Source organism: Pangasianodon hypophthalmus, chromosome 11 (assembly GCF_027358585.1).
Source record: "Pangasianodon hypophthalmus isolate fPanHyp1 chromosome 11, fPanHyp1.pri, whole genome shotgun sequence".
Taxonomy (NCBI): domain Eukaryota; kingdom Metazoa; phylum Chordata; class Actinopteri; order Siluriformes; family Pangasiidae; genus Pangasianodon; species Pangasianodon hypophthalmus.
The window spans coordinates 2,089,820-2,115,626 of NC_069720.1; the positions used below are offsets into that span (position 1 = coordinate 2,089,820).

The 25,807-nt window shown below is 38.5% G+C and overlaps 1 protein-coding gene across 1 annotated transcript in view; it reads left to right on the forward strand.

Moving 5' to 3' along the window:
- The first annotated feature begins 5,880 nt into the window (after positions 1-5,880).
- The window catches only part of ap1g1 (adaptor related protein complex 1 subunit gamma 1), a 35,348-nt gene continuing 15,421 nt past the window's right edge, over positions 5,881-25,807 (forward strand). Inside the window, exons 1-7 of the mRNA XM_026930781.3 lie at positions 5,881-6,345; positions 19,127-19,330; positions 19,493-19,617; positions 19,715-19,856; positions 19,950-20,046; positions 23,015-23,091; positions 24,113-24,208. Of these exons, the coding sequence (XP_026786582.2) occupies positions 19,130-19,330; positions 19,493-19,617; positions 19,715-19,856; positions 19,950-20,046; positions 23,015-23,091; positions 24,113-24,208 (738 nt within the window). The 5' untranslated portion in view covers positions 5,881-6,345; positions 19,127-19,129. The remainder of the gene's footprint in view (positions 6,346-19,126; positions 19,331-19,492; positions 19,618-19,714; positions 19,857-19,949; positions 20,047-23,014; positions 23,092-24,112; positions 24,209-25,807) is intronic.

The window sequence follows — 25,807 nt, forward strand, 5'->3', positions numbered from 1 at the left end:
TAGAAGTCATAGTTGTATGATGTTATAAACATTAATATTAACAAAATTAACTATGTAGCATTTGCATGCATTGGTGGCTCACTAAATGACGAATTTTCACCTAATGTGAAATTAACATTGTTTTCAACACCCACATATAAAAAATATCACCATTTAAACAAAATTAATACACAGTACTTCGGTGCTTTGGGGATAAATAACATTGCGTATGCAGTTTTAGAAAATATTCAATGTGTTTTTCCAACTTTAGCCACTAGAGGTCGCACAGAATCACTGTGTGATTGACTTGTTTAAAGGTTTTCAACCTTTTATTTTTATTTTTATTTAATCAGATCTGACATATGATCAGACTGCATTTTAGCTGTATTTTAAAACAAATAATCAAAAAGAGGTGGAAAAAGCATGTTCAAAAGGGTTGATTTATAAACATGGTTAAAAAACATAGTAAGATAGATGCAGAATTACACTATGAAATACATTAAATATGTTTTTACTGAGATGTATTTAGTGAATCTGCTGCTACTTTGTTGGTTGTTGGTGTATTTTCGCTCTTCCTGTGAGATTTCAGAGGTTGTGTGTTACTCTGAAGTCGCAGGAGGACTTTTTTTTAGGATTTTATTTGGAGAAAACATTTCAGTGATCTCAGACATAAAGAACAGAACAGAATCAGCTTGGCAGGTTAGTGATCTATGACATGATGAATACGAAGGCGATGTTGTTGACGGCGTTATTGGCGTGAAAGTTGAAGTTTTGAAAGCTGATCTGTTTGAGCAGAGTGCAGAGTTGAGGAGATGAGAGAGCTGGACAGACTAAAACACTAAAGCGCCGCTGCATCGCTCTCTTAAGGTAGAGATGAAGCGAGGGACGAATCCCACTGCACCGCTGTCAGCAGGTCGTCGAACGGCATTGTGGGTAATGTAGGAACCAAAGTGAAAAAAATCAACACGTCCATGAAAGAAGTTTAAAAAAAAGGTCTTCTCGAAATTTCATTACAGAGTAAATCTTGTTAGCTGCTGAACATCACATGTTAATTATAAAGACTGATATGCAAATCATGAAGGGTGGATTTTTCCTTTAAAAAAAGAAAACTGGACCAAATACAGAGTAAAAGCACATGCATTTGGGTCAGTGATTTGTCATTTTAAATCTGGATCCAAGTTAAATAGACATTTCCAGGTAAAGTGTCATCATTTTATGATTGCTTTTATGTGATTTCACTGATAAATAAATGAATTTAACAGTCAACATCCTGAAAAGAATTGGAATGAACGTAAGGAAAAGTGTAGCGTACATAAAGAAGAAGAAGGAATAGTTAATGTTATGCTACATATTGCGAATAATTCATGTGACTGATTAAATATATATTCCATCTGGTTAGTCAGTGGTGCTGCTTTGGTAATTTTAGTGCTTAATTTATTAAGTTTTTAAACAGAAAAACTGTGGATTAAAAACGATGGATAAAAACTTATCATCCTTAGATTTTTACAAACATCCAACAGCTCCATTTCTAAATCCCTACCATTTTCAGGCACTTCTTCTGTTTCTCTTCTTTTATACTGACTTCAGGATTTTCTTGCTGTTTAAATCAGCTGCCTCAAAAAGTCTGAGCGTAAGATAAGATAAGATAAGATAAGATAACTTTATTCATCCTGAGGAAAATTCTTATGCCAGAGGTTGCTCAAACAGATATATCACAACAATGTAGGAATAAAAGACAATATATTAATAAATAAAGTAGTAAAAATAACCACAGTGCATAATAGAATGGGAAAAAAGTGAGATACTTTAGTAAAAAATAAGTAAGTGCACAAAAAATAAGTGGAGAAGTAGAAAAGTAGAGTGAAAAGTAGAAAGTGACATTACACCCCATATTGCACTTTATATTGCACGTGGTTTTGCACATTCAAATGGTACAACAGCAGAAAAATGATAATGCCTACAGTATTGCACATTATTATTCACAGATGTACTGTCAGTGATATTGAAAAATAATAAATAATAGCAATAGTATCGAGACGTCATCCTCTGGCTTGATCCTCCGTCATCACGACGTCATCCTCCAGCTTGCTGAAGCTTTCCTCAGAGCCACGTCCGGCTTATACGTCATGTTTTTCAAGAATTAGACAAAGCACTAAAGACTTTTAACCACTCTGTCCCATGTTGTAACAAAACCTGTAAAATATTTATTCAGATGTAGAAAGGAATGATGCTGATCATTTCCCCCAGAGTTAACTGCGGTGTAGTTAAACCGTTAAGTAACGGTGGATGTAGTAAAAGATAAGCGAAACACAAAGCTGATGTAGGACACATGGACTTTCCATGAAGAACTTTTCTCTAAAACGTCCTGTTTTTCTAGAAACCTTGTGTACTTCACTTAACTTTTAACGTTTTATAGTAAATGTGGTAAAAAGTAATAGTATTACACAGAGTTTCAGAGAAAGTGCATGCTTAATTTTTTTAATTAATTATGTTATTTGTTGGTGTTATACTTATGTTGGTGTTATTATTATTATTATTATTATTACTACTACTAATATGGAAGGACATATTTACATATAAGCAAATGTAAGTCAAGCACATAAAGTTTAATAAAACAGCTAAAAGCTGTTCAGTAGAAATTTAGTTTGCTTCAGTTTTAAGATCTGACATGAATGTTTCCTTCTGTAAAAAAAATAAAATAATAATGCTTAAGACTTTCCTTTTTACTCAGGCTTTTGACCAAGTAACTCTATATACCTCGTAATATGCTGTTTTATTTTATTTCATTTCATTTCACATCATATTTTTTCATTCTTTTGTATCCGTAATGTTTTGCTATTGCCTTACTGACAGTCTTTCACACTTGAAAACTTTATTTTATTTATGATCACCAATCAGGATTACATTCATCTCAAAATACATTTCCTTTCATCCAGCTAATTTGATATGTTTTACTCTTTATATTTCTGTAAACCACTTCGGGCTGCATGATGTAGTTTTATTATGCATGAGAAGTGCTATATAAATAAAGTTTGTTAGAATAGTTTATTTTAGTAAGACTTCAGAATGGGTCATTTTGAGCAGAACAGAATAAAATTGTAAATTTTTTTTAAAGAATTGCAATTAAATATGTAAATGAGCTCAAAATTGAAGTGGGTGGGGCCAAACAGTACAAGAAGCCGGATTCAAGATTACAAAAGCTGATGCGATTTCTACTCAAAGTGCACTTTATTTATTTAATTTTTTAACTTTATTGAGTTAGTTATAGATCTTTGTATAGATGCTGCAGTTGGATCAGTTGATCAAAGCAAAAAAAAAAAAGAAAAAAAAAAAAAGAAAGAAGATAAAACACCAAAATTTGTGTTTTTTTATTATTTTTTTTAATTAACAGTTGTTGAATAGAAAATATGATTAACAATAAAATGACATAAATAGTCCATTTTAAAACAGGAAACTGACATGGAATTCAGTTCAATTCAATTCAATTTTATTTGTATAACACTTTTAACAGTGGACATTGTCACAAAGCAGCTTTACAGAAATAAATATATGAATTTATCCTTAATGATAAAGCCAGAGGCGAGAGTGGCAAGGAAAAACTCCCTGAGACGACATGGAAGAAATTGAACATGGAAGGCTCAGAACATCAGAACAGATCGAATCCATGAAGGATAAAGAATAGCTAAATATTTTTTTTTTAAAAAGTGTGAGGAAGGCCAAAACTATTTCTACAGTAAATTATATATATTAGAAGAAGATCAAACAATTTTAATGCTTTTTGACTTTTCATTTTTGTAAGGGCTTCTGAGAAATGTTTTAGTTAATTTCTTATTTATTTATTTATTTAAATATTATATTTAATTTGAATCTATTTATTTCTCTAAAGCTGCTTTGTGACCATGTCCATGTTAAAAGTGCTATACAGCCCCTGGCAAAAATTATGGAATCACCAGTCTTGGAGGATGTTCATTCAGTTGTTTAATTTTGTAGAAAAAAGGCAGGTCACAGACATGACACAAAACTAAAGTCATTTCAAATGTCAACTTTCTGGCTTTAAGAAACACTAAAAGAAATCAAGAAAACAAATGTAGTAGTCAGTAACAGTTACTTTTTTTAGACCAAGCAGAGGAAAAAAAATATGGAATCACTCAATTCCGAGGAAAAAATTATGGAATCACCCTGTCAATTTCCTTTCCAACCTGCATCAGATTAGATCTGCTCGTTAATCTGCAGTTAAAAAGGAGTGATCACACCTTGGAGAGCTGTCGCACCAAGTGGATTGACATGAATCATGTCTCCAACACGAGAGATGTCAATTGAAACAAAGGAGAGAATTATCAAACTCCTTAAAGAGGGTAAATCATCACGCAATGTTTCAAAAGATGTTGGTTGTTCACAGTCAGCTGTGTCTAAAATCTGGACCAAGTACAAACAACATGGGAAGGTTGTTAAAGGCAAGCGTACTGGTAGACCAAGGAAGACATCAAAGCGTCAAAACTTAAGGCAAAACATCTTGAAAACAGAAAACAAATGAGGAACAAGTGGGAGGAAACTGGAGTCAACGTCTGTGACTGAACTGTGAGAAATCGCCTAAAGGAAATGGGATTTACATACAGAAAAGCTAAACGAAAACCATCATTAACACCTAAACAGAAAAAAACAAGGTTACAGTGGGCTAAGGAAAAGCAATCTTGGACTGTGGATGACTGGATGAAAGTTTTCAGGGATGAATCACGTATCTGCATTGGGCAAGGTGATGATGCTGGAACTTTTGTTTGGTGCCGTTCCAATGAGATTTATGAAGACAACTGCCTGAAGAAAACATGCAAATTTCCACAGTCATTGATGATATGGGGTTGCATGTCAGGTAAAGGCATTGGGGAGATGGCTGTCATTACATCTTCAATAAATGCACAAGTTTACATTGACATTTTGGACACTTTTCTTATCCCATCAATTGAAAGGATGTTTGGGGATGATGATATCATTTTTCAAGATGATAAAGCATCTTGTCATAGAGCAAAAACTGTGAAAACATTCCTTGAAGAAAGACACATAAGGTCAATGTCATGGCCTGCAAATAGTCCGGATCTTAATCCGATTGAAAATCTGTGGTGGAAGTTGAAGAAAATGATCCATGACAAGGCTCCAACCTGCAAAACTGATCTGGCAACTGCAACCAGAGAAAGTTGGAGCTAGATTGATGAAGAGTACTGTTTGTCACTCAATAAGTCCATGCCTCAGAGGTTGCAAGCTGTTATAAAAGCCAGAGGTGGTGCAACAAAGTACTAGTGGTGTGTTGAAGTGTTCTTTTGTTTGTTTGTTTTTCATGATTCCATAATTTTTTCCTCGGAATTGAGTGATTCCATATTTTTTTTCCTCTGCTTGGTCTAAAAAAGCAACTGTTACTGACTACTACATTTGTTTTCTTGATTTCGTTTAGTGTTTCTTAAAGCCAGAAAGTTGACATTTGAAATGACTTTAGTTTTGTGTCACTAAAGTTTAGTTTTGTGTCTGTGACCTGCCTTTTTTCTACAAAATTAAACAATTGAATGAACATCCTCCAAGACTGGTGATTCCATAATTTTTGCCAGGGGCTGTACAAATAAAATTGAAAAAAAAAAATTTGAAAAAAAAAAAAAAAAAAAGAATTTCTGAATATCGTAAACAGATGAGGAGATTTAAGAAATCTACATTTATGTGTATAATGTTTTGTCAGTGTTTGAAAGTCAGTGCTTTGGATCCTGAAGCTCAGCTTTAATGAGTCTGTAAAGAAGTGCCACAACATGACGGGGTGACGTCATCACTGCCTGCCACGAGGTGAGGTGCAGGCCGGAGCACAGCCCGTTCCAGGCGCTGTATCCTTCCGCCGAATGGACACGTAGCGGAATGCTATAAATGCAGCGATGTTGCGAAATTTTTCCGATGATTGTCTTTCATTAAGGATGCTTATCTATTAAAAGAAATATGGCGTGGCTGGACACTGTGATTATAAGCAGTGATTATGAGGTTATAAGTGTTTAAAAAGAAGGATAGAGTTGTGTGCACGAGACAGGTGGCTGTTAGGGCTTGTTAGTTTATCATGATAGTTGATGAAACGAGGCGATTTTTTTCGTCATAAACTTTCTTTGTGGTATAGTCGATATATCTGGGAAATAATAATTATATCTAGTGAACAGTTTTAATTCCACTTTAATGCGTTTGTCACAATCAGTTGAAGTTTAGGGGTAGCTGTGAGTGTAACCTTCCGCGCTGAGTAAGAAGTGCTGAGGCTAGGGCCGCCGCCATTTTGAATGTCTGGTCCCTTCCTTCCTCCGTCGCGCATAGAGAGAAGATTCCGGCTGTTTTCTGGTGTCGTTACGGCTGGTGAGTACTGTAGCTCGGAACATAAACAGGGATAAACAACATATCTTGCGATTGCGCCAGGTTAGGGGTGTTGAAACGACTCGAAATGGTTGCTTTTTAACGGTTGAAGCTGCATAAGGGGCCGGGAAGTGAAGCAGGCTAGCTACATAGGTCGTTAGCTAGATATGCTAGCGTTAGTTAGCAAGACAGCTAGCATAGCATAGCATAGCATAGCATAGCATTAGAATTTAACTGCATAGTCAATCCTGTGCTGTCATTCAGACTCAGGAAGCTAAGCTCGTTTTATTAGTGCTAGGCTGCGTAGAATGGGCTTATTAGCCTCCTAGCTAGCTAGCTAGCATAGATAGAGATATGTACATATATATACATATAGAGATATGATCCAGGTGTGTCCACGTATGCAAACACAACACCTGGTGATAATTCATTCATTTAACTAGTTCACAGGGTTAACATGTTTGTTTTTTTGCTTAACTAGTAGTAATCTTGTGTTAACTCACAGCAAAGGCCTGCTTGTTATCTACTCTCCAGCAGCTAGTAGGAGAAAACGCAGTCAAGTTAGCCATCTTCATCTCACCATTTCTGCACAAAAACAACAGCAAGAAGTGATTAGTTATTTCTGTCAGATTAAAAAGAGCTGTTTAGTGTGTTGGCATGAATCCATGGACCCCAGCATGAGCTTTAAAAGCTGGTGTATAGTCATGCTTCTCATCCTGTTTAGTGTTATTACTATTAATAATAATATTAATATCATAATAATATCATCATGTAATCATTATAAGTTGTTCAGGATTATTGAATGTGATCTGAACAGACAGAAAAATAAAACAGTGCAAGAAGACAAATGTTTAAAGTGATAATTTAACATGTGTTTCCATTACACATATGCCCAAAAAAAAAAAAACAGATGAAGAGGAAGCTGGTTTGTATCACAAGTCAGTTGTGGGTTTATTTGTTTGTTTGTTTATTTATTTATGTTTTAAAAAGGTGATCAGTTTACTTCACACACCAGGTGTATCAGGAAGCTCAGTGACCAGGGTTTAAATAGGAAGTGGGAGTTAATAAATGGAGAATGACGTTAAAATCCAACTTGAACGACTTTATAGTAAATGACGTGATCTTTAACGCAGGTCCAGATATCCTGAGTTTAAACATTCTCTGTCTATTTTCGCCTTGGTTTAACTGCTTCCTACATTACCCACAATGCCGTTCGACGACCTGCGGTGGGATTTAGCCCTCGCGTCATTCACCTCTATTTAAATCGAGTGATGCGGCGGCGCTTTAGTGCTTCAGTCTGTTCCGGCTCTCTGACGTCCTCATCTGTACACTTCGCTCAAAACGATCAGCTTCCAAATCATCAACTTTGATAGCACTCGTCATCTCGTATATCGCCGACAAGCCGTTGTTGTATAGCCGCATTGCATTCTGGGACTTTGAGTCCAGCGGTTGCACCAACGCCTGAGCTAGTTCTACGCTGGAGTTCTCATTATTAAAGCGTAACGTTAATAAAAACGTCACTGGAAAAATGAAAAGTGTCGAGAAAACGCTTTTTGTTTTACGCGCTATCAGTGAAACCGGATCGTTAATCGTTATCCCGTGTGTTTGAGATTGTTAAAAATGTTTCTGTCTTATTAAATGGCGTCGTAACAGCGCTAGCAATAATAACGTACTCTGCTGTGAGACGTTAGAGCGACACCTAACCGCTATCTTCTCACAGAAATAACGAAAACGCAGCACCGTCCGATAAATTAGCGCCACAATCACTAGACACGTTCGACTTTTTTCAGTATAAACAGATTTAACGTGTTTCAGGCTGGAGGTTTCCTTTAATGTGGTGGTGGTTTTTGTCTTGAGACTTGATCTAAACCCCTTTCAGTTTCTGATCGTGTGGGAAATACCTGTGTGTGAGAGCGTGTCGCCCCAGAGTTGTGGAAGTAGAAGTGAATGGCAGGAAGTCGTTGCCGCTTGAGTTTATTCTCAGAGAACTCGCAAGTTCTAGTTTGACACTTTGACGTGCTTTAGACTGTGAACGCACTCTATTAGCACTTTGCCTCTACCCATGATCCTCTACTGTCGTGTCGCCGTTGCCACCTCCGCGTTGTCGTTGTCGCCGTGCTGAACTCTCAGGGGAAGTAAATTAACGTTCAGACGGTTGCTAGAACTCACCAGATGATGTCATAGGCTCATTTGCATATTTATTGAATCATCATGATGATCATTTGATGTCGAAACGTGTTGCGTGAAGAAGGAAGCTTTTCTGAAGACGCTCAGAGTAGAACGGAGTTTCATCAGAATTTGAAGCGATAGAGAGAATTACAGAAAGAAGTCGTCTTTGGTTACAGCACCATAAACGATTTGTCAAGGCTATAATTTACAAAATTCTATAATTTTTTTTTAAAGAACGTAGACAAATGAAGCTGTACTAAAGAGGAGTCGGGAAACGGACACGAAGGAATAACTCGCTTTTATTACGGTAAATAATATCGCCAAGAAAAGAGAATGGAACAAAAGGGAAAAAAAGTGCGTGGGTGGAACGAACAATGGTGATCAGTCACTGAGAACAATCATGATCAGTGATTGGTTGTTGGGGGAAAAATGGTGATCAGTGATTCGTCTTCAGGAATTATTGTGAGCAGCGATTGGTTGTTGGGAAAAATGGTGGTGAGCGATTAGTCATTCGGGAAAGATGATAAGTGATTGTTGTTGGGAACGACGGTGATTAGCGAGGTGGTTGTTGGGAACGACGGCGAGGAGCGAGCGGTTGTTGGGAACGACGGCAAGGAGCGAGCGGTTGTTGGGAACGACGGCGAGGAGTGAGCGGTTGTTGGGAACGACGGCGAGGAGCGAGCGGTTGTTGGGAACGACGGCGAGGAGCGAGCGGTTGTTGGGAACGACGGCGAGGAGCGAGCGGTTGTTGGGAACGACGGCGAGGAGCGAGCGGTTGTTGGGAACGACGGCGAGGAGCGAGCGGTTGTTGAACGACGGCGAGGAGCGAGGTGGTTGTTGAACGACGGCGAGGAGCGAGGTGGTTGTTGAACGACGGCGAGGAGCGAGCGGTTGTTGAACGACGGCGAGGAGCGAGCGGTTGTTGAACGACGGCGAGGAGCGTTTAGTCATTGAGGAAAATGCTGACCAGTGATTGGTCGTTGGGAACGATGGTGATCTGTGATTGGTAGCCGAGAGAGACGTATTGATTCCAGGACTGTTGCTAACGTCGCTAAGAAGAGGCTAAAAAAATCAACAAATTTAGCTTCAGGGTTGCAAAGTTGGTGACACTGTTCAGCACTGGTGCATAGTTTAGTTTACAATTTGGTACAATGTGAGCTGGTACGTGTGGGCGGAGCTAAAAATAATTCAGAACTTTGATTGGCTAATCTTCTGCACACAGTCGTCCTGATTGTGTCTTGACTGGAGCTCCTCCATCTACACAAAAATCTTAATTATTAGGTGAGTGTAGCATTAAAAAATTATTTTTCTGACACTTTTATGAGGCGACGTCATGATTTTAAACACAAATTCAACATTTCTGATTTTATTTTTATTTATTTTTACCCATTATCACTGCGTAGCTTCTTAAAATCCTCTTCTAGTTAGGGCAAGAAAGGCGTTAGATTTTCAGTCACAGGAAAATGCACGAGCGCCTGTGAGTGTTTGTACTCAAACTCCTCTGTATTTTTAAGTAGGATTAAAGTATTGGCACCCTTAGCTATGCATGAATGGATATTTAGTGAAACTTTGCACTTCTTTATTGTCACTAAACATTCATTTTGTTGTTATATTTGAGTTAAAAGTAAACTCGCAAGCTCTCGTGATGAAGAGTTCACTCTGAGACAAACACAGCGCACATTTATTTGAGTTTTGAGCACGGGTAGATTTGTGTGATTGGCACTCGGCCACGATTCGGATACGCCGTTCGATGGAGAAGCTCTAAACTTGGCGACGGGCTTTTGAGACAGCACTCGTGTGATTTTGCATAATCTTTCAAGCTTGCAAAAAGAAAAGTCAGCTTGCTTACTCTGAGGCCGTCAGTATCGCGTATCGGAGCTCTGATGTCAGAAAATAGAGGAATGAATTATGGGAAATTGTTACTTGCTTTGAATCAGTGTCATTTATAAAGCAGGGTCTTGCGTGTGCTGTAAGAAGCCAGCGTTGAGTGCCGCGTTTGCGAATCGCGAATATCTGCATGTTTTTCTGCAACAGTTTTTTTTCCTGCTTCTTGATCAGAAAGACCTTTGTTACACTAAACCCACAGAAACTCTGAAATGTCAACTCTCCTGTTCCTTGCTCTGAGTGAATTTCAGAAAAAATGTCTCAATGAGACACCACGGCGCGAACAAATTTCTGCAATGTGGAACGACACATTTCTGATTAATTACCTCTCTCCTGTTGCTATGCTACAAGACGGGGGAAGAAAATATCCTCCCGCTTTCTGATGAATCGGAACACCAGTGAAATTGCTGAGACTATCCCTCAAAAACAAGACGTGTTGGATGAGTCAGGTGTCGTGATGTCACCATGAACAAGGGCGTGGCTTATTTGATGGACAGCTTGTCATAATGCCCATCATCATTGTGCCTATCCTTGCGATACGAGTCGATGAATTCAAGGCTGCGTCCCAAACTGCATAATTAGCGAGTATTAAGTGCTACATAGAATGCCTAAATACGAGCTATTTCATTTAGTTAGCACGCTAACTCCAGCTGTTTATCAAAAATACAGTGAAGCAAAAAAAAAAAAAAATCATTTCTGGTTGCTTCCGATGTGTGTGTTTTTATTACCGGTTTTGTGATTCACCATTTTCTCAAAAACCTGAGAGAAATTCACAAACACTTCCCTTTAGTGTCTAGCTAACAATTTTACAACTAGTTAATGATGCAAATTCCACAAAGTGAATAAATCACCTGACATCATTCACAAACTTATCGCTTCATGCCTTACCTGTTCACCAAGAAAAAAAAACAAAAAACTTATCATTATTTTCTGTCCTGATCTCTCTTTTTTTTTTTTTTTTTTCTTTCTTTCTTTCTTTTATAGTATAATTTAAGACTCTCGAACTCTCCGACTGGCTACAGCTCCTGCCTGTCACTCTGTATCTGGACTTCTTTTGTGCCTGAAGTTCATGATTGCCATATCAGAGTTGGCGTTTGACATAATCGTACAAATTTCCCACAAATTCTGGGTGAAATAGAGCTTGAAAAGCACCAAATTGTGGATTGAGAAACACCATCTGAGTAATTGTTTGTCCTTGGACTCAATTATATATGATTAATTTTCAATTAAAAAGTCAGATGCACTGTAGCTTTAGCGTAGTGTCGGTAGCGGCGAGAGGTTCGTAATGATCGACAGCCAATCAGGAGCGAGAGTGTGAGAGTAAACAATCCAAATGTGAATCAGAGAAACAAAACGCTGCTTTATTTAAATTCTTTTTATTGTAGGTTTTGCTTTTTTTTTTTTTTTTTACTCCTCTGAACGCAGTATTCACTCGTTCATCTTGTTTGCAGTTTGTTTATTTATTTATCTCCCCCCTGAATTAATGCCTCAACGAATGCGAGAGCGTCTTTTAAGACCTCACACACCTGTAATTATTCACAACGTGATGCAGAAGGTGTTAAAGAAAGCGAGACGTGTCGACTGGAATGAGATTTGTGCGTTCTCGTTAGCTTTAATCTGGTCACGGCGTTTTCTCCCGGGGTTCCTCGGTGCTGAATGGGACAGTACGGAGCGTGTTTCCAGGATGCCCGTGGGATTCTTTTGTTGTGTTTTTTTTTTCTTTTCCTTTTTCCCTTCGTCACACGGTTGCTAAGATCATCCTTCCTGCGCCTGGGTCTTTAATCCTACAGGGGAACGAGAGAGGAAAGAAGCTCAGGTGAATGATATGATAGAGACGTGACATGCTGTTCATTGTTCATATAAGAAGTCAGTCAGGAGGTAATCGCGTCCATCGTAGATTCCTGACCTGCGTGGTTTGAAGGTCATGAGATCTAATTGTGATGTTCGTTCTTAGCTTTGGATAGTCGTGCTTCAGGCTCTGCTTCAAAGCCCAACCCCAGAGGCAGGAGAACCCACAGATGTGCTCTGAGTGTAAATCTGACCTTCATGAAGACAACCTGCTGCTCTTAAGTATAAATTTTTAGCCACCTGTCGTCACCCAAATCCACCTTTTGTGTTCTGACTTGCGTTTCTAATTTTAATCGGATTTATCGTTGCAAGTTCTCCTCATTCTGCATGTACGGTGGCGTTATTATTCGGATCTCTTAACGGTGTAAAAAAAAAAATGTTCCTGTCTCATTGCTGAAGCTGTTTTTATTTTAGTAACTGTTTAGAGAAAGCCACTGTGCAAATTAGACACACGAAGGTGTGGCTCTTTGAGTCACTGGCTCACGATAATGTCTTGGTAGTAAATGTTAAATCGTTTCTAAGCAACACATTCAGATCAGGAAGTAGATACACCATCTCTCTCTCTCTCTCTCTCTCTCTCCCTCTTTTTCCAAACATTGTGTTGTCCAGTGTGATGGATGAACAAAACCAGATTTTTCAGGAATGCACTTTATCAGTATCCTGAATTCTTTCTAGTCAGATGTTCTCAGTAGCCTTTTTTTTTTCTTTCTTTTTTTCTCTCCATCTTTTCTTTATGCCGTATTTACTCATGCATGATGTCATTACTCAACTTCCCCTTTAAATTGTTGTTTGCAATCCGCTCTATGTATTGAACGGGAAGTTTATTTTTCCTTTAATATTTTTGCCTTTGAGAAAGGGGACTCTTTGGCGATCCAGAAGCTTCTCTCAAACCCGTTTTATTTCTGAGGACTTTTAAAAAAACAGCCATACAAATGGGTTGAAAAGTTAAAAAGCAACTTGTGGAACTTTGACCTACTTGGAAACTTGCTCTCGTACTTCGACTTACTTTGGAGTCCGATACATCACGTGTACAGTCAGGCGTTCACACTGTACAGCTTTAATCATCCGTACATTATATTGTTGCTCAGAAGCGTTTTAAAATATAAAATTCATTCCATGCACTCTCTCAGCACACGTTTATTTCATCACCGTTTATTTAAGTTTTTATAATAATATTTAATTTATCTATCAGCATTGTACATATAACATTGTACTCCTAATTAAACCAATTCAGTTCAACTGAGCAGTTAAACAAGAGCTAGTCAATAAACTCTTTAAGTACTCAATAATAAATGTTTCAGAAAAATTTTGAGAATTAGTGGTCATTGTAATTCAATTTAAAAATATCATCGTACCATCAAATTAGAAGTTTGTTACTAAGCAATAGGAACTTAGACAACTATTTTTGTTAGAAAATACACCACAGACTAGAAATTTTAAAGATGGATGTACTTCACATTCCTCTCTGATATATGTCTGGATTAAACAACCCTTACTAAATGATCAGAAAAGTTACCTTTAGTGCTTAAACCACTAATAATTACTTTATGTCTGTAAATAAAACAGTTCAAAGTTGTAATGTTTTGTTCTTCCGAGTGGCGCGACAGAAAAGTTTGAATCCCAAAAACGCCACAGCCATCTGTGCTTGTTTATCCATGCTTTCTGTGTAGGAGTGGCATTCTCTCTCTCTCTCTCTCTCTCTCTCTCTCTCTCTCTCTCTCTCTCTCTCAATCAATCACTAGCCAATCGTGGGCGTCTGTGAGCTCATGTATGCAGAAGAGGGCGGATAGCGCTTTACTATGAGCAGCAGTTCTGAAAAAAGATGAGGTTAGCTGAATTCACATGCCTCAAAGGATGCACGTGTCAGCCTTCATTTTCTCTGATTGGTAGCTGAAGGGAGACCTGACTGGTGCCGAAGACTAAATTAAGAAGAAAATCCAAAAAAAAAAAAAAAAAAAAAGTTTTTGTAGTGTTGCTTCATGTTACTTTTAAAGTAGCGCCATAGACGGTCTGTTTTAGTTTGCTATTTAGACAGGAGAGAGGATAAATAAAATGAAAAATCTATATAAATCTTTGAAAATTCCTCCCTTTCTGAGCGAAAGTGTCTAACTCGAACTCTATAGCTAGTTTCTGGACCAATGAGCTTCCTTCAGCTAAATAATTTACATAAATACGATTGCGATGTCAATCGGAGAAGCCGCGATAGACAGCTACAGCTATGTATACGTATTTCATCGTAGAACATCAATTCATGAACCCGGTCTCATGGTGTATCACGAATTGTTTCATCACTTGATTTGTTCATTAAACATCTCCGTCCATGTTCTCCTCCATCGTCTGAGCGTTAATGATCACAGGATAACGTTTAAAAACTTCGGTTCTGGTTTTCTTTCCGTGTTTGCGGTGCGATTGAGACGGATGAGGAATGAAATGTGTCGCCCTCGACCTTCTAACAGAATTCATTACTCCTTTTTCTACATTTTCTCTGTGAAGGCGAAGATGTCTCAGCACGCTGGATGATGGGTGATCTGCGAAGTACAGGAAAGCTGCCGATTTGCATCAAAGCGAGTTTTCTTTTGCAGCATCCATTTAACGATGCTCTTTTCAGCTGTTTTTGCTGAGAGGCAGCACGATGCTGGAAATGTCTTTGTTCAGCAAGTAATCACAGTAGTTTCCTTCTCTGGCTGTAGCAGCTTAATTAGGTGCTGTGTGCTTGCAGAAAGAGCAGCGTTTATCTGTGACGGCAAGCCGTAAAAAGCTCATGTGGACGTAGGCTGGAGGAATAAACTTCTGGGATGGTTTTTTTGGCATCGTATCCACAGTCTGATGGTGTGACCCTCTTAATTAATGCGCATTTTCTGCCCCCGGTCCTTTGGTGTAATAAACAACAGTCTCTAGGCTCGTGAGATTCTTAGCCTGAATCTCGTCATCTGTTCTGCTCGGGGTCTCTTCAGGTTAAAATCCACTGGAAACATTTTTAAATGCTTAAAAAAACCCTTTATAATTTTTAAAAAAAGCCAACATTTACCAAGTACAATTCAGCGATATTTAACGCCTGTATATAAAAATATAAAACGCCTATTATGTGCCTGATGAGAACGCTGTGGGGGCGTGTCGGATCACGATGATTGACAGTGATCTCCATGGCAACTTGCCAGCAGTTGCTAGCGATAGAAATGATGATGATTCACGGCGAGTTTGAGTAAAGGTTGTAACTCGGAATTTCAAAATTCAGGCTAGGAAAAAACAACAAAACAAAACAAACAAAAAAAAAACTCCAACATGGAATTCCTTGTCGGAAAACCAGGACGATATTCCCAACTCCGAGTTCAGCATGTGACATCATGTCGGAATGGCCAACCAGACCGTCAACGGTAAATAAAACACAAAATCGTGTCGCGACTTTTAATCAGTTTGTTTAAATTTATAACACACTGACCATATGGTTGGGTTTGAGAAAATAAATACATCATAAATTTACGAATTATTAATTTTAGCTAGTTAGCTCGTTACTAACGATATTCAAGCTTTCTTAGATGTTTTTCCCCACGTTGTAGCTCATGCGCACAAAGCTCAAAACCGACGTAATTCCGAGTTAAGTCGAATGCAGCGTAAGGGCTGATTGAGGTTTGTGCGAGCTTGATGGCTGCTTCTCTAATTCCAGCTAGTTTATAGCTACGCTCATTACGACCGTGAAGGAGAAAAACACGGAAATGGCTGATCTGGGCAGAAATAAAATAACAAAGGAGCACCTTTTTGAGGATATTTTGGTGTCTTGTGAAAAGAATAACAAAAGTCTAAAGGCAGCTCCATCAGTTTACGGTTTTATAATGAATTACTCAGTTCCTGTAATCGAAGCTCTCGAGCTGTATAACTCGGAAGTATTTATATTTATGCATTAACACACTCCGATGGCGTATGGATACCACACAAAGTGTTAAGTAGCCGGAACTACTTTCCAATAAAAGTACAAGTTTAATAAAAGTCTGTAAAAACATCTCGGGTCAGAATTTCTTTCTCACCCCTTCACCTTTATTAGTAGTTATTCAGCCTTAGTTTTAGATGTCCGTTATACGCGAGTTTGTCGTAAACGCGTGTTCTGTTTGTTCTGATTCTTGTCTTGACCCAGATGTTGTGAATAGAGATGAGACTGGAGTGTTGTGGAGTTGAATAAACAGCGATTCGCTGTTTAAAGACGACTCTGAAACTGTGAAGTAGGAGCTAAACGCATGACGCGCCTCATCTCCGAGCCATTTCCTCTGAGTCAGCGCCGCGTCGTACACGTTTGTGATGCAGTTATATAACGTGAGCTCAAATACGCTGATTCTCGGCATGTTTTCTTCGAGGTTGTTTAACATCCTCTCCAGCGTTCTAGCATCTTTTTTTTTTTTTTTTTTTTTTTTTTATATCTATCTTTAGAGTTTGAGCTCATTGTGCATCTCTGAGCTTTTTATTCTCAGGGCAGCGCTGATCAGGGATTCAAATACAGACTCTGTGTTTATTCTGCGGTCTGGTGTCTGACGTCGAAGCCTTCTTGTGTCTGTGCAGGAGCTTCATATTGAGTAGAAGCAGGTCACTGATGTTACCCAGCCTACCAGCCGAGCGTAGAATGTAATCTTAGCGCTACGCATGTGCTCCTTTTAATTTTTAATCAGACTCCAGCACACTGAAACCTTAGCGCTCGCCTCTGAAGGCTGATGAAGAAGGAATGGAATTTCACACGCACGTTCGCCGTTCTTCATCCGCCGAGTTGTCGTGCTTTATAAACTAAATAAAATAAACTTCCTTCATACACAGTTTTTCATATCGTCTCTAATATACTGTGTGTGATGATGATGATATTTAATAAACCATTTTCGAACGCTCCTCTTTCTTCTTCCGTTTACTAATCACACTCATCTGTTGCTCAATACCTCCTCAGTTTCCTGTATACACATCCTTCAGTTTATAACTCACACTGCAAGTCTCTATCGCTGCCAGACTCTGTTTAAACATCATGAAGAGGTGCTAGAACAATGCACCGGATGTCAAGCGCCTAAAAAGCTAAAAGACGACAAAGGAGAGCTCACGTCGCTAAGTCTATTTTACTTAACCTTCGTTATTAAGCCTGTACTGATCTGCCAGCTGTGTTTATAAAATCGTTCCGCTAAAAAAAAAAAAAAAAAACGCGACACGGTGCGTGGACGTAACGTGTATATTTGTTTATTTTGTTTCCGTGTGTTGGTGTAAAATGAGTATCATAGCGCATAATCGCTTTGCCGTGCAGCTATACGTTGCGTTACGTTTGTAGATTATGATTTTAATTTAGAAAAGTGCACAGCGTAGAGAAAGTGAATTTTTATGGAGGTTATGGTTCACTCGTGTGTGCGAATAGAAATTGACTCGGGCAAAAGACACCAAACGTGATATAAGTTGTTGTTTGATTGATTGCTTGTGTTAAACTTTCATGGCTGAAAGCTAAATTTTTTTAACACAAATTTTTTTCAGACAAAAAATAGCAACAGTCTTGCAGTTAGAAGGCTTGTGAGAGCGTGTGAAACATGCCATCGTCCTTTCGTACCTTCTATATCGCTTTATCGATTGACATCTCGTACCGTTGCTCCGACTCGGGAAATGAGTGGGACGTGGCCAGACACACGTCGCGCATGTCGTCAAGCAGGAATTTCATTTCGGCAGGAAAAAAAAATTTCATTTCAGCAGGAAAAAAAAAATAAAATACTCGAACAGGTCGGCTTGTTACATGTCGGTTATCTCTACCATTAGCATTTAATCAGTTATATAAACTCACTGTAAATAAACAACATAACTACTTATTAGCTGTAACTAAGCTCATTAGAAAATTTAAATCAGATTATATAAACTACACGTACATGCGCTCGGTGCTGAACGTTAGCGGAGACACTCGAATTCTTGTATCGTGAAATCACCCTGATAAACAACACGCCGTTAATTCACTTCGTTAATTTAAGCTTCACGTTTAAAGAGCGAAGACGTTCGTGGCTTTATCCGTTCAGCGGCACGTATGAGGGACGCTAAGATCTTTTGTCGATCTTTTGACGCAGCACACACCAAGTGTTCCAGCAGACATTTAAATCGTCCAGTTTGATAGCCATCGTAATAGTTTCCTGATTAGTATCGACGATTTCTGATATTATTGTCAATCTTCCCGAGCCTAACGATAGCCCTGATTCTGATCTCTTCGCTGATCGATCTTCAAATTCCTGAATACGCAAAATAAAACGAGGGCATCGCGGCTCGAGTTCGAGGCAACACTAACGCAGCTGATGTGGATTAAAATGGAAGTGCACGCGTTCTTGATGTGACGCTTGAACTACACAAATTTTTAAGAGAAATCCTCTCGACGTGTTGTTCAGGACCGACACCCTGACTTACGCACGAACTTAGTTTAAGGAGTCTTTTTCTTTTTTTTTTTGTCAAAAGTTTTATTGAAAGACAAAGATTTTGAAGATAGATTTGCAATCTTGCCTATTTTGTTTCTATTACATGTACAAAAAATACAATCAAAATTAGAAGAGAGAGAGAGAGAGAGAGAGAGAGAGAAAAGACAAACCAACAAAGAGCTCACATCACAAACCATCCCTTACAAGATCTGTTTACATTAAATTGTTAAGTGTGATGAAAAAATATTAAGACGTTAACAAATGATGCATTAGTCTGTAGGGTTTCCATTAAGGTATCAGAGAAAAGGGTGCCAGATTTTGTAGAAATCATCTCTCCTCTCCGTAGCTTACATGTAGGAGCCTCCTTTTTCTTCCAGAACATAGATCTTTCTTTAATACACATATTGGTTGATATTTGCTCTACTTTCTTTGTGAAAGGGTTAAATGCTCGTACTCTGCTCAGACTGTGTGCTTAATTGCAGAGGATGCCAGCTCCGATCAGACTGCGGGAGCTGATCCGGACTATCCGGACGGCTCGGACCCAGGCCGAGGAGCGAGAGATGATCCAGAAAGAATGCGCAGCGATCCGATCGTCCTTCAGAGAAGAAGACAACACTTACCGCTGTAGGAATGTGGCCAAGCTGCTGTACATGCACATGTTGGGTTATCCGGCACATTTCGGGCAGGTAAGTTGAAATAAATGAAATAAATATCCACTGTTGCAGATTGATTTCGGTCTAGGAATTTCATTTTTCATGACTTTATCACTATATGTGTTCCCTACATGGGGTGTAACTTTTATAGAATGCTTGAATATTGTAAAAAAGTATTTATTTTTATTTTCGTAGCTGGAATGTCTGAAGCTGATCGCATCACAGAAGTTCACTGACAAGAGAATAGGGTACTTGGGGGCCATGTTGCTGTTGGACGAGAGGCAGGACGTCCATTTACTAATGACAAACTGCATTAAGAAGTAAGCAACAGACAGGAAGTGAAACGCAAAGCGCATCTGCACTCCTGCAACTCTGTTCTGCCAGGCATTGCTAAATCTGTCTGTTTATCCGTTGCAGCGATCTAAATCACAGTACGCAGTACGTCCAGGGACTGGCCTTGTGCACCCTCGGGTGTATGGGTTCATCGGAAATGTGTCGTGACCTGGCTGGGGAAGTGGAGAAGCTCCTCAAAACGTCAAATTCCTACTTGAGGAAAAAGGTAAATTTTAATCGCGGTTATTAACACGCTGTCAGACACGATCGGGATTTTCGTTTGAGCTTGAAAAGGAATGAGACGCTTTTCTCCACGCAGGCAGCGCTGTGTGCGGTTCACGTCATTCGGAAGGTTCCAGAGTTGATGGAGATGTTTCTGCCGGCGACAAAAAACCTGCTGAGCGAGAAGAATCACGGTGAGACACGGTTTGCAGCGTCCATTCAGGATTTCTCTGATCATTATTTACACAGTGTAATGACTGATAAATACTCGTTTAGGAAGTTTTTTTTTTTTTAATTCTGTCAATGCACACTAAAAGCACTTGAGTTATTAATGTTAATATTAGTAGTTGTGTTATTAATAGCCCAAGTAGTAGCTAAGGGTCGATTATAGCAGCTTCTTACCTAGCTTCTTGGGTTAGAAATGACTAAACTTTGAATTTCCATGCATTTTTCTTCTTATTATTATTATTATTATGATGATTATAGGTATAGGAATATCCTTAAAACTCTTCTTTGTTTTCAAATACTTCGTATTTATTCGCATACCGCAGTTTGTCGTCACAAAGTACATGCGTGTAATCCTGTATAAAGTCTGTGTGGCGTGTTTACAAACCATCACAAATTTAGCTAGAAATGTGATTGCTGATTGTTTCCACAGAGTGTAGCTAGCGTTACATGACCGAGTGTTCTTTCGTAAATAATATCATGTCTTAACTGAGATTAAAGGCGACTAATAGAAAAGATGTTATTCACGAAAATACACTTGTTTTAAATTTTCAATACAGTTTGGAAACAGTTATTTCAGTTTACGCGCAGCAGTAACAGCTAATAATCTAATAGAAATAACATGTTAACTTTGTGTAACAGATTGGGTTGAGTTTATTTGTTTATGAATATTAAAGAGGCGGGCATTAATTATCTGAAATCAGTCACAGGGCCTGAATTTCGTCAGAATGGGTCACATGCGGAGGATTTAAAGATTATATGGGGGAGAATAAATTTTGACACGTCGGGCTTTATTAATAATCTTCATTTATTTATGTCTACAGATTTTAATGTATGGTGGTTTTCAAAACAGCTTAATAACCAAATTTGTGATGCTCTCCTCCTCCAAATTAAAACTGTATTAAAACTGTATATTAATGCCTTTCAGAATCAGTGAATTTCATATATTCCAGTTTCAGGAGAAATACTGTCTTATGTTCATTCATGTTAACTTTCGATAAAACGCGCATTTTAAGACAGGGAGATGATGATTTACTCGCGCTTCGTTGCGGTTGTGTTGAGTCGGCAGACACGCTCTATCCGCTCACACGCTATAAAGAGCAAAACAGCATTTAATGTTTGAATTTCGGGATTAAAATAATATAATTTGGAAGCCGATACTATCTTCACAAGCAGCTCATTATGACTCAGAATATTCGAGCGCGTCACACGGCCTTGTGTGAATAAGACGAGTGCGACGCAGGCCACGGAGAGCGCGCCGACGCGCTACAGCGCTCAGCGACAGTCAGAGACGGCCGGCTGTTTGCAGCGCTGTTTGTGAAATTAAACTCTAAAATAAACACCGGTGATTTCTTTTTTCGCGTCTGTTGATGTATTTCATAACTTGATCCGAGATGAAGCAAATACATTTGTGCGGGAATTTCTCGCATTATAAAAGTTAAACTTGCGGAAATGGTTTAAATTATGCGCAATTCCCGCAATCCCGCGCCGAAATTCAAGCCCCGAGTCAGCTACACGGGATATTTGGCTAATTTTTAAAATTTTTTTAAGGCAAACAGCAGATTAGATGTTAAATCCATTACAAGGTATAGTGTTAAATTGGAAGAAGAAGAAAAAAGATATCATGAGACTGAAATGTCTGAATTAACCCAGTAATGAAACTAATAACCTGAATAATCTACTGAATATGTGTAACTCAGAGGTTGGGTTTAAAAAAACAAGCCAACTTTTTTTTTTTTTTTTCTTTTTTTCACTTCTTTAAAAAAAAAAAAAAAAAATCTAATGATATTCATGTGACAAAAAACCAGCACAGTCATAAATGAAAACATCTAAGATCGGCTACTGAAATATGAAGAAACACAGGATGTGTAAGACCGTTATTGAGTGTGTGTGTGTGTGTGTGTGTGTGTGTGTGTGTGTGTGTGTGTGTGTGTGTGTGTGTGTGTGTGTGTGTGCGCGCGCGCGGTTTTATTTCTCTAAGACCTGGACTTTTGTGCACTTTAGCCTCTGCTCACTCTGAGCGTCACCGTATGGGTCGATTTCTGGCCGTACAAACAGATGTTTTTTGCTTTTCTTTTCTTTTCTTTAATCAGAAAGATGGAGAGCTTTTCCAGAGACTGTGCTTTGCATGTCAGGTTTGATGTGTTACTGTGTTGAATGTTAATAGCGAGCTCCACTGGCTGTATAAAAACCTAAACATAGAAACCGTAGAAACCGTAGAAACAACAGAGTTTGTTAAAGGTGCATTAGATAAGAATCGTCCATTTTGTTTTTGTTTTTCTCTGAAGTTAGCTCTCTTAACGGTTAAGTAACTGGGTTAGACATTTGAATGATTTTTATTATTATTATTTTTAACTCCTTAATCCCACTTCCTCTTCTATGTTTACACACACACACCCACACACACACACACACACACACACACACACGCACACACTCCGCCCCCAAGATCTACATGTCTATAAAAATGATTGACAGAAGGACCATCCCAAACACAAGCAAGCATTCCGGACCAGATTTCAGTTTTCTCAGCCGTATAATACTTTTGTCCTGAGGTCGTGGCTCAAACCATAATTTTTTAAAATCATGTTCTACTTATTTTGTAGCTTATTTATACAAGTAAGAAATTTGTTGCCTGAGGCTTTAAAGCCCTTTAAAGCCTCAGGCAACAAATATTAACCGTGTAGGCGTGTCAGATCACGTTCATGATTGAATGCATCGTCTCTACGGTAACGTGTGAAGTGCTAGTGCTAGAAAAGAGTGTAGGAATGAATGAATTGCGCTCACGGCGCTTTTTTTTTTTTTTTTTTCCCTCCTGACGCGGTTTTGTCATAAAATGATGATCTATACACGTCAAAAATTAACAAGAACATTTTTGGTTTTGTCAATTTGTTCTTTTGGGATGATCTTTTTCCTTTTTTTTTAATTTTTGGTCAGGAGTTCTGCACACGTCTGTCGTTTTACTCACTGAAATGTGTGAACGAAGTCCCGACATGCTCACTCACTTCAGAAAGGTACGTCTTCTTTCTCTTCTGCTTATAGTTTAAGGAACGACTGGATTGAATGACTTTTTTTTTTTTGCATTGCTTCTTTAAAAAAAACAACCAAACTAATGTTTCTCGTAGTCTTGACTTGTAACAATGCGCTCGTAGACGCTCTTGAATTTTCGATGCTTGCTCTGCATTGGTATTTTCTTTAGAGCGCTGCTTCCATTAGAGCGCTTTCTTTCTCTCTTTTCTCTCTCGGTGTATCTCCTGCTCTTCTGCCTCTCCGGCACGAACCACCTTTCTCATTACTCATGATCGTAACATTTATTTTTTTTAAGCTCTTCTTCTGAAAGTTAAACCTCTCTTCCAGTTCCCCGCCCTAACATCTACTTCATATTTTTCTGTCATTTGTCTTCGTTACAATTCCTGCATTGTGTTAGAATGAGAAGGTAAGAGGACATTCTGGTTTCATAGCTGGTGCATGCTCTTAAAGACTCTCACTTCACTGTGCTCTCTGTAGATGTAGTGCATTTTTATTTTAATAGTTTGGTTCTGATACGTTCTCCTTGTCGTCTCTTCTATTATTTATGATTTTGGTTTTGAATGTCATCACAGAGCTGTGTATAATTCGTGGTCCAGTGTTCCACCATTTAGACGAATTAATAACGATCATTCATTCAGTATCTGTCCTTGTGACCTCCAGAGCACAGATTAAAAATTAATCTTTCACCCAAAACTAACACAGGATTAAATATAAATCTATTGTTAATTCATCAAATACAAGGTGAGTTTCATAGTTATAGTTATAATCATGACTGATTCATCCATTCGACTCGCTTCTAACCGAATGTGCTGAGAAAATCAGATTTATTCCAAGATGATTTTCACCCTCATTGTGTTTATGGTTGCTCCTCCCCCCTTTTTCTTTTTTTTTTTTTTTTAACTGTGTCGTTATGTATGATTTATTTAGAAAAATCAGACTTTCAGACTATGATTCATGTATTTTGTTGGTTTATTATTTTTCCTCGGGACATTATTTTTTTTCTAGCTGGTTCCTCAGCTGGTGCGAATCCTGAAGAACCTGATCATGTCTGGATACTCTCCTGAGCACGATGTGTCTGGCATCAGCGATCCCTTCCTGCAGGTAAGCTCCGCCCCTTTTCTATCCTCTCTTTTCTGGGTTTCATCTATATCGATATTGTGATATAGTACATCTTAGTTGAATTTTCCGAGATGCTGTGGGCTTCATCGGTTGCCAGGGTCATATTTTTACGCCAAATTGCAATAATTCTTGGAAAAAGCAAAGTCCGAGGACGGGCGAGGTTTTGTGAGAGTTTTAAAATATTATGTGGCTGCCAAGATCTTGTTCTAAAGCATATGTGTAATTAAATCTGATCAATTTCCAAAAACATTGCCTGTGGCAAACAAAGGCAAAGTGTAAGTGCAGAACCACTTCTTCTATTCTAAGCAGTATCATAGAGATTGGGGATTATTACGCGGATAAATCCTGATATATATCGCAAATACAGCAGATCAGAAATGCATGTGCGCTGTGGAGAACTTGTTTCCGCGTGCAAACACTGAGGAAAAACAAGAAAAATCTCCCTTTCAGCTTTGAACATGAACATTTTAATGCTAGTTTCAAATCTTTTTGTGTGTTTTTTGAGTAGTTGAGCTTATTAATATTTAATACAGCTAAGGTTTTTTTTTTTTTTTCCCCCCGTACAGCTTTGCTGGTACTTTGTTAGCAAACAAGTGTAACGATACATGCTGTGCGTTGTGATATTGTTAAATAACCGTTATATTGACCAACGAATCGATTGACAGATAAAATCCGTTAATATTAAGCCTTGTAACGTATTAGCAGAGGTAGAAAGAGCACCAGTAAGGCACTGACATCTATCTGAAAAATTACGTTTATGAATGTGATGGTATTTTTAAACACTTGGAGTAGGGGTGCAACGAATAATCGACGTAGTCGACAAAAATAGTTGCCAACGAATTTAGTCGTCGATTTTCAGTTGGTTATGTCGAGTAGTTGCGAACAGGAAGTGACAACAAAACATTTAAAAAATGGAGGTGGCACGTCCGAAAACATCAAAAGTCTGGGAGCATTTCTCTCTCGATATGGGAAATAAAAGGACAACATGTAACATCTGTAAGGCGGACCTTGCTTGGCACGGGAGCTCGTCCGTCATGCTCGAGCTTTTGAAAAGAAAACGCGTTAGACTGGAAGCGGAGTCAGACTCGCCTTGGTCAGATAGCTAGCAAGTTAACTAGCCTACTATGTATACGCATAGTTAGCACGCAAGATACTAGAATCACTAACAAAAATGTGGTTTGAACGTCTACTTTCAATGGCGTATTTGAGTTTAAAAGAGTAATGGCCATCCATTTGTCTGATGTTTCTTTTTTTTTTAAATCATATTTATGCAGTCCGAGGAAAATGAAAGCTACCTTAGATGGCTTTCTACAAAAGAAACAAACCTGTACCAGCAAGCGACTTCCCTCCACAGCCGATGGTTGATGAGCGGGGAATATTTGCACTCAGAAGAGAGCAAGCCTCATACAAGACCATGTAGAGATGCTGACTTTCTTAAGTTTAAATAAAGTGTAATGGTTATGTAGTCTTATATAGTTGCAATTTGCAAAAGATGCTCATTTTTTTTTTGACTTGAGTTCACGATCTCGTAAACATAGACCGAAACGTTAGACAGTTTGAGTACGCTGGAGTCGCTAATGT